Below are 13,816 nucleotides of genomic sequence, written 5' to 3' on the forward strand. Positions count from 1 at the left end.
ATCACTGGTCATGCACTAAGAGCCTGTGTGGACCAGCTGGCAGATGTGTTCTGGTCATCTTTAACCTGTCCCTATTCCGCTCCAAGGTCCCCACCTGCTTCAAGAAGACCATCATACCGGTACGAAAGAAAAACCAGGCAACGTGCCTCAATGACTACCGTCCGGTGGCCCTGACGTCAGTCATAATGAAGTGCTTTGAGAGGTTGGTCATGAAGCGCATCACCTCCATACTCCCAGAACGCCTTGATCCACTACAATTCGCATACCGCTGCAACCAGTCCACAGCAGACGCCATCTCCCTGGCCCTACACTCATCCCCAGAGCATCTCACCAACAAGGACTCCTATACCAGACTCTTATTTATTGACTACAGCTCCGCCTTCAACATCATAATCCCAGTCAAACTCACATCAAAGCTCCAAAACCTAGGACGTGGCTCCCCACTCTGCAACTGGATCCTCGACTTTCTAACCCACAGTAAGAATAAACAACAAAACCTCCTGCACAATAGTACTCAATACCGGGGCCCCGCAAGGCTGTGTACTTAGCCCCCTACTATACTCCCTGTACACACATGACTGCGTGGCAAAATTTGGTTCCAACTCCATCTACAAGTTTGCTGACGATACGACCACAGTGGATCGGATCTCGAATAACGACGAGTCAGAATACAGGAGCGAGATTGAGAACCTAGTGGAATGGTGCAGCGACAACAATCTATCCCTCAATGCCAGCAAAACTAAAGAGCTGGTCATTGACTTCAGAAAGCAAAGTACTGTACACAGCCCTGTCAGCACCAACGGGGCCGAGGTGGAGATGGTTGGCAGTTTCAAATTCTTAAGGGTACACATCACCAAAACTCTGTCCTGGTCCACCCACGTTGAAAGCACAACAGCACCTATACTTCCTCAGGAAACTAAAGAAATTCGGCATGTCCACATTAACTCTTATCAACTTTTACAGATGCACCATAGAAAGCATCCTATCTGGCTGGTATGGCAACTGTTCGACCCAAGACCACAAGAAACTTCAGAGATTCATGAACACAGCCCAGTCCATCACACGAACCTGCCTCCCATCCATTGACTCCATCTACACCTCCCACTGCCTGGGGAAAGCGGGCAGCAGAATCAAAGACCCCTCCCACCCGGCTTACTCACTCTTCCAACTTCTTCCATCGGGCAGGAGATACAAAAGTCTGAGAACACGCACGAACAGACTCAAAATCAGCTTCTTCCCCGCTGTTACCAGACTCCTAAACGACCGTCTTATGGACTGACCTCATTAACACTACACCCCTGTATGCTTCACCCAATGCCAGTGCTTATGTAGCTACATTGTGTACCTTGTGTTGCCCTATTATGTATTTTCTTTTATTTCCGTTTCTTTTCATGTATTTAATGATCTGTTGAACTGCTCGCGGAAAAATACTTCACCTGTGCCTTGGTACACGTGACAATTTACAAAATCCAAATAAACAAAATCCAAGCTGTACACAGCTTTTCACTAACCCTAACATTCCATTAATCTTTTTACCGAAGTACTACACTTCATGTGCATGAACCTCCTTTGTTCTAGCTTTTCACCATTTAAAAGGTATATGTGTCGATCGTTTTTTTGGTAAAGCCCCAGCACAAATCTTTATGGGACAGTCTATCTTCTGCCAATTCAAGTTCTTGTCCTTATGTTATCATCTAACAATTCTCCGAACGAGATAATTTATTTGTCTCATATTTCAGAAGTATCAATTTTACCCAACTGTACATTACGTGGAACCTTGTCAAATGCCTTTTGGAAATCCAAATAAACTACATCGACAGACTTGTTTATTACTCATTTATTCCTGAATTGTAGCAACATTGGAAGATTATAGCTAAAGGATCAACAATTTCCTCACGGCTGCGTTTGTTACCAACGCCGTGCATGTGCAGTTGTAATGTTTTACTCTTTCAGGTCATTGTGAGCGACGGAGTAGTCAGCAGCCATAAATAAACAAGGAGTGTTCCCCCTCTCTTCACCTTCTTTGTGGATAAGCCTCAAAACAAAATCTTGGTTCAAGACAATGTAATATCTGAGGCTGGATTTGGGAGAGTGGTTCCACCAGCGCCTCCCACCTTTTGGCTCCCCACTCCCCAGCCTGCCCAATGGTCAATATGCCTGTCAATCATACCACCACCATAGCATTTTGTCTCTCATCAAAAAACACTTTCTGGCAGGCTTGGTGCAGCAGAGTGACATCATTGAATTTCTGCATGTGCACAGATCAGTGTGTATGCGCAGAGTGATTGGTGGCCATTTTGCATTGGCAGGGGTACAGTGAATGCATAAAGCCTTGGAATTCAAATCATCAGAATAACCTGGTGGTATTCCCATCAGCTTTTGATGCTATTACTTTTAAAAAATACTATTTCCATGCTTCTGTTAATATTAGCGAGTTCCAGTTCTTGTTCCATTATTAGTTTTTCCGGAATGTCAGATTTTTATCTTCTTCCGAGAGCCGACACGAGGTAATTATGCAAAGTTCTGCTATTTCCTTAGTTTAATTTGCAATATTACCCACATCTGATTCTAAAAGGATGCATTACTCTTGACTATTCTTTTTCTTTGAGTGTAATTGTAAAACTTGAATGTGTTAATCTTGATTTCCCTTGCAGGTTTCTGCTCATATTCTCTCTTTGTAGTTCTTGCTATTTTCCGTTGCCCACTGTTAAGTAGCCTTCTGAAGAACTTGAGGACAAATCGTTTTATGAACATCACGCTCAGTACCAATCAGTGCTGGAACCAAGTGCTCCCGTGGTGCCACTGCCAGGGCACTCAGTAAGATTTTTCTTACCTATTTTTATTTTCCAGTTCTGCAATTAACTGCCGCTGCTGCTTGTTTGCATCGAAGTTGAAAGCCAGTTCTGATGTTGAACGCTGCTAAAATAGCAAATAATACAATTTAACAACAAACATATATTCAGCAGCTAACTTTATTGTTTTCCCTGCCATCCTCTCTCCTCAGCAATGTAATGTTCTTCTCCAGTTGGCAAGATTGAACTATGAATGACATCATGTACGTCAGGACCAATATCACTGAGCAGGAGCTGCAGGGTGCCATTGTACAGTCCTGCCTGCTGCCAGGATCATAGATCATAGAATAGATCATAGATTATCTTGTCTCCTTGCCTATCAATGGACTTTTGGCCTAGCCCCCAAATTTTCCATGGCGGGTCCTGTAGTATGCCTCTCGCCTTAAGCAGCTTAGGGGACGATTATTGTTAACTACTAGGTCATGTCATTGTGAAAGGACAACATGCTAAAATTCTTTCAAAATTAAAGTATACTTTAAGTTGGTGTTTAATTGTATTCAGGTGGTGTATTTTTGGGGATTCACCTGCGCTCGGATATACAGGTGCAGGCTGAAACTGTGGTTGTTGGATTATAGATGCTTGTTATGTAATCCATATATTGTAAAATAAAAGCTTCTAAGTGGATAAAGATTACGTTCCATTTCCCCTTCACTGCCTGATTATCTGAGTGAGTTGTAACAATTATTATGCACTTATATTTCAGATTTTTCTTTGTTCTTTAGAAAATAGGCGACAGTTTTAGATAGAGGATCTGGATCGGCGCAGGCTTGGAGGGCCGAAGTGCCTGTTCCTGTGCTGTAATTTTTCTTTGTTCTTTGTTTAAGTCAGTTCAGCTTCTCTGGTGAAACTGGTCAATGTTAGAGAGTTTGGGACATGGGAATTCACTTTTTAAATACAGATGTTGTACATTGGCATCGTAACTACAGCAGACTTCCTCTTTACACACAAACTGAACTCAGGGCAGTGAAATAGCAGAGACTTAGAGATTCCTATTGAGGGTTCAGGGATCCAGTAGAACAAAGAACAATACAGCACAGGGATAGGCCCTTCGGCCCTCCAAGCCTGTACCGGTCATGAAAACCCTTTGCCCAAACCCTCAGCACTTCCTTGTGCCGTATCAGTCTATACCCATCCTATCCATGTGTTTGCCAAGATGCCTTTTGAACGCCGTTAATGTATCTGCTTCCTCAACGTCCCCTGGCAACGCGTTCCGGCACTCACCACCCTCTGTGTAAAAAAACTCGCCTCGCACATCTCCTCTAAACATTGCCCCACTGACCTTTAACCTATGCCCCCTGGTGACTGACCCCCCTCCACCCTGTGAAAGAGTGCCTACCCATCCACTCTATCCATGCCCCTCATAATCTTATAGACCTCTATCAGGTCACCCTTCAACCTCCGTCATTCTAATGAAAACAGTCCTAGAAACAGGGAAGCACGGTGGTGCAGTGGTTAGCACTGCTGCCTCACGGCATTGAGGTCCCAGGTTCGATCCCGGTTCTGGGTCACTGTCTGTGTGGAGTTTGCACATTCTTCCCATGTCTGCGTGGGTCTCACCCCCACAAGCCAAAGGTGTGCAGGGTAGGTGGATTGGTCATGTAAAATTTCCCCTTAATTGGAAAAAGAGAATTGGGTGCTCTACATTTATTTTTAAAAAGGAATCCAGTAGAAACATCTTTTAATTTCCAGTGAACAGAGTAAGAGGATTAGAGAGCTGAGGGTCGATTGACTATCTGATTGAGGTGTCAGAGATGTCAGTGAGCTTGGCCCTGGAGAAATTTAAACGCTAGGTTGGGAGTTTTATTTCTAATACATTGGAGGAGTGAGGTGACAATTGATGTCTATGCGGATAGGGGTGAACAGCACACATATATGCTAACTGACAAGGGTTAGCATTTGCTCCTAATAAGAACATAAGAACATAAGAACTAGGAGCAGGAGTAGGCCACCTGGCCCCTCGAGCCTGCTCCACCATTCAATGAGATCATGGCTGATCTTTTGTGGACTCAGCTCCACTTTCCGGCCCGAACACCATAACCCTTAATCCCTTTATTCTTCAAAAAACTATCTATCTTTATCTTAAAAACATTTAATGAAGGAGCCTCTACTGCTTCACTGGGCAAGGAATTCCATAGATTCACAATCCTTTGGGTGAAGACGTTCCTCCTAAACTCAGTCCTAAATCTACTTCCCCTTATTTTGAGGCTGTGCCCCCTAGTTCTGCTTTCACCCACCAGTGGAAACAGCCTGCCCGCATCTATCCTATCTATTCCCTTCATAATCTTATATGTTTCTATAAGATCCCCCCTCATCCTTCTAAATTCCAACGAGTACAGTCCCAGTCGACTCAACCTCTCCTCGTAATCCAACCCCTTCAGCTCTGGGATTAACCTAGTGAATCTCCTCTGCACACCCTCCAGTGCCAGTACATCCTTTCTCAAGTAAGGAGACCAAAACTTTCTCAAGTAAGGAGACCAGGTGTGGCCTCACTAACACCTTATACAATTGCAGCAGAACCTCCCTAGTTTTAAACTCCATCCCTCTAGCAATGAAGGACAAAATTCCATTTGCCTTCTTTATCACCTGTTGCACCTGAAAACCAACTTTCTGCGACTCATGCACTAGCATGAGCATAAATAAGCTCACAAGATATAAATGAGGACATACTCATAACTAAGTGTGCATACATATTTAAAATATCACAAGAGCTTTGATTCTACTGGAATGGAGACCAATCTGAACAGAGAATATTTAAAAACAGGCAAGGACCATCAACAAGTTCATTTATTTTTGTCGGATTGACAGTCTACTCAGCACCATATCTCAAATATTCCTTTCTCCATAAACACACCTACCTGAGCTTTTGATCCGATCTGCTTCAAAAGTTCTCCCTGTAACTTGCGACACAAGTAAATGACCCTTTGTATAAAAAGAACATCCAACCCAATTTCCCTTCTTACCTCTCATTCTGAACGACTGTTTGATCCCTCTGCTATCAAGTTCCCAATCATAACTTCACTACTGGAAGTACTTATCTGACAGGCAATTCATCTTTCAATCCGGAGATGGTAAATTCAAAGGGGAGAGGAGAGGGTACACTAATATATGACTCTTTTTCAGCTTACAAGTGGATCGGAGGGGAAATTGTGCTCTCTGTCTCAAATCATATTTAAGCCAAGGCAGAGGAAGGGAAAGAAATCGAACGTTAGATTTGCTTACAGAAAATCCTGGAATTGCGATAAATCAGATCCTTTACTGTTGTTTTCAATACTTAGCCGAAACCACTGTATATGTTTAATACTGCAGAGTGCGATATTTCAGCATTGTGATAGAGGTCAATGTTGCAGCAAATATGAATAATTTAACTTGAATGAATTTCTGCCACATTCTCACGCCTGTGAAAAGAAGCCTGCTATGACTGGCGTCACGAAAAAAATTGGCAAATCAATTTCCAAATTAGTGATTACGTAAATTGTTCATGTTGCCCCTAACTGTACTTTATGCAGAATTATCCATGGCCATTCTCCCCCATGAAGACAAAAACTTCAGAAACTAAAGATAAAAAGGCAATTTGTTCATTAAGTTAATTCCCTTGACAGCCAATTCACCCTACGCAACCTACTCAATCTCCTGAGGGCAATGCTTAACGACAGGTAAACCCCAAGATAAATCACAAGAGCAATTAATCTCCATCTCCCAAAGGCAATCAAATAAAATTCAGTGACATTTACTCAGACTTACAACCTGCATTAATAAACTCCAACCAGCTATACTGCACAGACAAATTTGCAAGAACTTTCAATCAATGCATTGTAAATTGATCTCCATGCTATGCCTTGAATAGTTACTTTAAACGACAAATACAATTGTCAATGTAAAAAACCCAACAAAGTACTCACTGACTTGTACTGGGAGGATTGTGAAAGTCTGAAGGACATTTGATTCGAGCTCTTCAGGGCATGCTTTGATTCAAGCTCTAGTTTTGTGTTAATATGGACCTAGCATAACAGAATGGAATGGGGTGGCTGTTTCTCAACAATGAGCAAAGCCGAGTCAAACTGCTACCAGCTAAGTACACCTTTTACTCTTGTAATCCAACTGATCAAAAGCACTTTTTCTCCAATATATCTTACCGAGAATGTTTAAGGATGCAGCAGCCTAATATTGTACAATCTTTGTAAAGATCGATAGCTTTTAGAAGAGATTCCAACTTCCAGTTACTAGCTGAAAGAATGACAAGGCAAGATTTCACATTTTAAAACATTTACTGTGATAAATGATTAAAAAAGAACTATTGATTGAACACTATTTTCTTTTTGGAGGCGACTTTTACTTTAAACCCCAGAGAGGAACTTTCCGTTTTACACTTAACACACATCACACTCCCTGTGGACTTGCAGTCCTTCTAAGCAAGCCATCCACAGTTGCTCCATGTTTCCAATGGGTTCCTGCATCCTGTTTCTCTTAGTAATGTTGAGTGGCCACCTCCAGGCACTTCCCTCAATGTTGGAGAGTTTCTTAAATCCACCATCAGCAGGAAACCTATTCTGGTGATTCTTTTTCCCTTGGTCATGCCAGGACAAATCTCCAGGAATTGTTAGGTGGTTACAGGATGCATCTCCTCAACAAGAGATCACTTCCCTCTGAATCCAGCCACGGTAGCTTGCAACAGCCAAGCTCTTCTTCCATCTGCTGACCACACAATATCGCTATCTATATGAGATATTCATTGATTTGTCGAGAAGCCTGTAACCTGGTTTCAGAGGTGGCTTCCTCTGCCCTCTTCCCTATAGCAACGAGAAACACATTAACCTTGCATTCAAGTCGAAATGCAAATTAGTTACCTTGGCCATAACTCACTTTCACCTTGGAAGTAAATTGACAGTTTACAGCATAACTGTTTACAACCTGATACTAATGCCTTTCTGGGACTTTGGGACACTCAATATCTACTCATTGTAAACTCAGAGGCTTCTGCCTTTGTCTCAAAGCATAAATATCTTGCACCTTCTATCCAGTAAAACAATCTAAGCCCTCCTTTGATCTTTAACAATCAAATCACCCAGGTTTACTGTCAGGCAGATTGCGGGTCAGATCACACAACCGCCTTCATTCATCCTAAATTTAAAGCTACTGTATCAAAATATATCTTGTAGTCACATAATTGTAACAATATTGTAAGACTTTGATAATATTATTATATTTCGAAGGGTTTTGTACAGGGAGAAAATAAAATTTTTAATTAACCACTTTTTAAATAGTTCAGTTTGAATTTCTGTTAGACAATTATCAATCAAGGTCATTGAGTAACAGGAAGGCAGTTACTTGTCAGGAACCAGTTTATGACTGATGGTACCTTTGAGTCTGAATTCAAAAAGTTGTCTGCTTTGAAGGAATAGCTAAAAGAGTTGAAATCACTAGTTTATACTTAGGATGATCCCTTATTTGTAAACAAACCATGCAATGCTTTAATTGATCTGTACTTGGGGGAAGCTTTATTTTGTGACATTATGGTCGGAAGTGTTTTTTTTACATTTGTTCTTAATGGTTTTACCATTTGTAGAAATGGGTCAGAGAATGTTCATGTGAATGTTTATGATAGGTGTACGATTGACAAGAGGATGGGACATTGTTTATACGTTAGTAATCTGTATCTAAAGAATGCAGTATTTGTTCACAATAAAATATAAACTCTGGGTATAAGGAAGTAAAAGATTGAGCTGTGTCTCAGTATACGACTTATGAAACGGGCTGCAAAGGCTGAATGACACTTACTTATAGCCAATGAAAAGGGCAATTCGGACTACCTCCAAGTAAAGGAGGAATAATGAGAATGGGGGGTCAAAGTTGGAAAATTAGTATTTCTGTTGGTGTAGTTTTATCATCGCTTCAATAGTATACAGCTTCCAGTTAGCCATTACTTCTGAGACAGAAGAAACATTGGCTGTATTGTCAGCATTCAAGGAACGCTAGGCCTTCGGAGGATAAAGTATTTCCAGGTGGCAAGTATATTTTACATTTTATTTATAAATTCTACTTAATTCACAAATACTAGTTATATGTACACTGATAGGCCAAGCACAACTAAGAACCTCTTTGCTCCAGGTTAAGAATTCAGAACTTGTGATTTTATTTAAAATGATTTTATACATCAAAGTCCCTAAATTTTACAATCTATGCAGATATATAGTTTTTAGCACAATTTTTCTCCCTTACAAACAATAATCCCCCCCCCCTTGCAACAAAAAAAACGAGAAATCGCGCAGAGCAAGATATATAATGGCAAAATGATATATTTACACAGCTTTGTACACTGGCCCTCACCCGTACGTGCCAGTTTCCCCAACCCTTCATGTTATCTCTTGCTCATCCACCCACCCAGGCAGTCCCCCCTCCCCCCCCCCCCCCCCCCCAAGGTTGCTGCTGCTGCTGACCGACCTTCCTCTAACGCTCCGCGAGATAGTCTAGGAACGGTTGCCACCGCCTGTAGAACCCCTGCGCAGACCCTCTCAAGGCAAACTTAATCCTCTCCAACTTTATGAACCCAGCCATATCATTTATCCAGGCCTCCAGCCTGGGGGGCTTCGCCTCCTTCCACATTAGCAAGATCCTTCGCCGGGCTACTAGGGACGCAAAGGCCAGAATGCCGGCCTCTTTCGCCTCCTGCACTCCCGGTTCGTCCACTCCTCCAAATATTGCTAGCCCCAAGCTTGGCTTGACCCAGACTTTCACCACCTGAGATATTGCTCCCGTCACTCCTCTCCAGAACCCCTCCAGTGCCGGGCATGACCAAAACATATGGACATGGTTCGCCGGGCTCCCTGAGCACCTTCCACATCTGTCCTCTACCCCAAAGAGCCTACTCAACCTCGCCCCCGTCAAGTGCGCTCTGTGGACCACCTTAAATTGTATCAGGCGGAGCCTGGCACACGAGGATGAGGAATTAACCCTACCTAGGGCATTAACCCACAGACCTTCCTCGATCTCCTCCCCCAGCTCCTCCTCCCATTTACCCTTCAACTCTTCTACCAGCGCTTCCCCCTCTTCTTTCAACTCCTGGTGTATTTCCGACACCTTGCCCTTCCTGACCCATACACCCGAGATCACCCTATTTTGAACTTCTTGTGCCGGGAGCAACGGGAATTCCCTCACCTGTCGCCTCACAAAAGCCCTCACCTGCATATATCTAAAGGCATTTCCCGGGGGTAACTCAAACTTCTCCTCCAGTGCCCCTAGGCTCGCAAACGTCCCATCGATGAACAGGTCCCCCATTCTTCCAATCCTCGCCCGATGCCAGCTCTGGAACCCCCCGTCCATCTTCCCCGGGACAAACCGATGGTTACCCCTGATCGGGGACCACACCGATGCTCCCATTGCACCCCGGTGCCGTCTCCACTGGCCCCAGATCCTTAGCGTTGCCACCACTGGGCTTGTGGTGTACTTTGTCGGCGAGAGCGGCAGCGGTGCCGTCACCAACGCCCCCAGGCTCGTTCCTTTACAGGACGCCGACTCCATCCTCTTCCATGCCGCCCCCTCTCCCTCCATAACCCACTTGCGGATCATCGCCACATTTGCTGCCCAGTAGTAACTCCCCAGGTTTGGCAGCGCCAACCCTCTTCGGTCCCTACTGCGTTCCAGGAACCCTCTCCTTACTCTCGGGGTCTTATTTGCCCACACAAACCCCATAATACTCCTGCCTACTCTCTTAAAAAAGGCCTTAGTGATCACGATGGGAAGGCACTGAAACACAAACAGAAACCTCGGAAGGACCACCATTTTGACCGACTGCACTCTACCCGCCAGCGAGAGCGGTAACATGTCCCATCTTTTGAAATCCTCCTCCATTTGCTCCACCAACCTCATCAGATTCAGTTTATGTAGGGTCCCCCAACTCCTGGCTATCTAGATCCCCAGATACCGAAAGCTCCCCTCCGCCCTCCTCAGCGGTAGGTCCCCTATCCCTCTTTCTTGGTCCCCCGCCTGTAATACAAAGAGCTCACTCTTCCCTACATTGAGCTTATAGCCAGAAAACTCCCCAAACTCCCTTAGAGTCAGCATGACCTCCACCATCCCCTCCATTGGATCCGCCACGTACAGCAACAGGTCATCCACATATTGCGACACCCAATGCTCTTCTCCCCCTCGGACCACCCCCCTCCATTTATTAGACTCCCTCAATGACATGGCCAATGGTTCGATCGCCAATGCGAACAACAGAGGGGACAGGGGGCACCCCTGCCTCGTCCCTCGGTACAGTCGAAAGTACTCCGACCTCCGCCGGTTCGTCACTACACTCGCCATCGGGGCTCTGTAAAGGAGCTTAACCCAATTGATAAACCCTACCCCGAACCCAAACCTACGCAGCACCTCCCAGAGGTACACCCACTCTACTCGGTCAAAGGCCTTCTCCGCATCCATAGCTGCCACTATCTCCGCCTCTCCCTCCTCCGATGGCATCATTATCACGTTTAAGAGCCGCCGATCCAACACTGTATTGAAGTCTCCTCCCATTATCAGGCCTCCTATCTCCAGGTCCGGAATGCGCCCCAACATGCGCTTCATGAATCCCGCATCATCCCAGTTCGGGGCGTATACGTTTACCAAAACCACCCACATCCCTTGCAGCCTACCGCTCACCATTACATATCGCCCTCCATTTTCCGCTACAATAGTCTTGGCCTCGAATGACACCCGCTTTCCCACCAATATTGCCATCCCTCTATTCTTCGCGTCCAGTCCCGAGTGGAATACCTGTCCTACCCATCCCTTTCTTAGCCTGACCTGGTCCGCCACCTTCAGGTGTGTCTCTTGGAGCATGGCCACGTCCGCCTTCAGTCCCCTTAAGTGCGCGAACACTCGAGCCCTCTTCACCGGCCCATTCAGGCCGCTCACGTTCCACGTTATCAGCCGGATTGGAGGGGCTCTCACCCCCCCCACACCCCGCCGACTAGCCATCTCCTTTTCTGGGCCAGTCCCGTGTCCACGCCTCCCTCACCCTCCAGTCCCCCAGAGGGGGGACCCCCGTCCCGGCCACCTCTTCTGTGTCCCATTCCCTTTCGGCCAGTGCAGCAGCAACCCTTCTCCCCCACACCCCCCCCCTCTAGACCCGTGTCTAGCTTTTTTGCTCCCCCCATGTCACTCCCGTAAGTAAGCTGATGCCTGCTGACCCCGGCTTCCCCCACCGTCCCATTGACCTCCCCGCGTGGGAGTCTCCCAATCCATATGCATTCCTTCGTTCCCCTTCCCGCTTTTCCAAAGCCCACTCCGCTCCGCCCCCTCTGGCGCAGCTCCTGTCGCGGCCTTGTCTCTCTCCCCCAGCCCATGTAACATTTCCTGCGCGTGATTGACCCCCTATATACAACAACCATCGCACATCAAACCCCAATACATCCCCCCCCCCCCTCACAAACCCTCAGTTAGAGTCCAACTTTTCGGCTTGTCCAAAGGTCCACGCCTCTTCAGGCGTTTCGAAGTAATCGTGTTGGCCCTTGTATATGACCCACAGTCGCGCTGGCTGCAGCATTCCGAATTTCACTTCTTTCCGGTACAACGCCGCTTTGGCCCGGTTGAAACCCGCACTCCGCTTTGCAACCTACGTGCTCCAGTCCGGGTATATTCGGATCTCTGCATTGTCCCACTTACTGCTCCGCTCCTTCTTGGCCCAGCTCAGGACCCACTCTCTGTCGGTGAACCTGTGGAAACTCACCACCATCGCCCTTGGCGGCTCATTTGCCTGGGGCTTCTTCGCCAGCACCCGATGTGCCCCGTCCAACTCCAGCGGCCTCGAAGGGGCCTTCGTGCCCATCATCGCCTCGAGCATCGTGCTCGTGTATGCCTCGGCATCAGCCCCCTCCACTCCCTCAGGGAGACCCAGGATTCGCAGATTCTTTCTCCTCGACCTGTTCTCCAGGTCTTCGAGTCTTCCCGCCCACCTCTTGTGTAGCGCCTCGTTCTGCTCCACTCTCACCGCCAGGCCCATGAACTCGTCCTCGTTCTGACTGACTCTTTTCTGTACCTCCTGGATCTTAGCTTCGTGGGCCTTCTGGGTGATCCCGAGTCCGTCAATTGCCGAAAGCATAGGCGCCAACATCTCCTTGCGCATTTCCTCGCGCTGCTCCTCGAAGCAGCGCTTGATGAACTCCTGCAGCTCCCCTTTGTCCCTGGCCGCCGCCATTTTGTTTTCTTTCCCTCGCTTCTCCCGTTGCTCCAGTGCCGCTCCTTTGGCCGTTACACTTCTGGTCCGTTTCATAGAAGTTGGAGGGGGACCTCTGTCTTCCCTTCCCCACGGCTGCGTCAAAAAAAAGTTCCGTTGGGGCTCCTCTAACGAGCCCGAAAGTCCGTGGTAGCGGGAGCTGCCGAATCGTGCGGCTTAGCTCCGCATAGCCGCAACCGGAAGTCGAGAGGGAATCCTTTTGGCAGTGTTCGCTTCACCTGTCTGCCCCAAAAAGTCTATGGAAACTCCTGAAAAAGGTCTGAGTGTCAGTTCCAGACGGGAGCTGCCGAATGCGCGACCTACTCCTCCATGGCCGCCACCGGAAGCCTCGTCCCTGCTTCTTCAATTGCCTTGGTAGATCTTTTCACAGTTGTTCCCTCTGCTGCTAGAATTCACCTTTGATAGAGTCAAGTCAGATTGCAGCTTTAAGCTTGCCCTTCCCCCGCCTGCATGCTGGAAGAGGCCTTTGTCTATTGCTGCAGCTCAAGCCAAATTCTTACTGTTTCTGCCAGGTCTGGTAGCCAAAAGACATAACATTCCTGGGGGACACTGTCAGGGGAATGCTGCAATCTTCTTCCCACACCGGGAAATGTCAAACAAATGCCGTGGGGGCCCTGTAAAAGAGCCCAAAAGTCCGTTCCAAGCGGGAGCTACCGAATATGCGACCTAGCTCTGCATAGCCGCACCCGGAAGTCTACGCTGATATATAGTTAATCCATTGAACATGCACATTCATCAGTCACTCCCTGGG

At 46.5% G+C, this 13,816-nt stretch overlaps 1 protein-coding gene across 13 annotated transcripts in view; it reads right to left on the reverse strand.

The window, feature by feature from the left end:
• The window catches only part of LOC140410628 (dystrobrevin beta), a 964,620-nt gene that overhangs the window by 201,350 nt on the left and 749,454 nt on the right, over positions 1 to 13,816 (reverse strand). For 11 of the 13 annotated variants that reach the window (XM_072498957.1, XM_072498958.1, XM_072498963.1 and 8 more), the window contains one exon: positions 2,834 to 2,919. In XM_072498957.1, coding sequence (XP_072355058.1) covers positions 2,834 to 2,919 — 86 coding nt within the window. The remainder of the gene's footprint in view (positions 1 to 2,833; positions 2,920 to 13,816) is intronic. The other 2 variants (XM_072498965.1, XM_072498960.1) reach the window with 1 other exon arrangement.

The sequence above is a fragment of the Scyliorhinus torazame genome, chromosome 4 (genome assembly GCF_047496885.1).
Source record: "Scyliorhinus torazame isolate Kashiwa2021f chromosome 4, sScyTor2.1, whole genome shotgun sequence".
In the NCBI taxonomy this organism is placed as follows: Eukaryota; Metazoa; Chordata; class Chondrichthyes; order Carcharhiniformes; family Scyliorhinidae; genus Scyliorhinus; species Scyliorhinus torazame.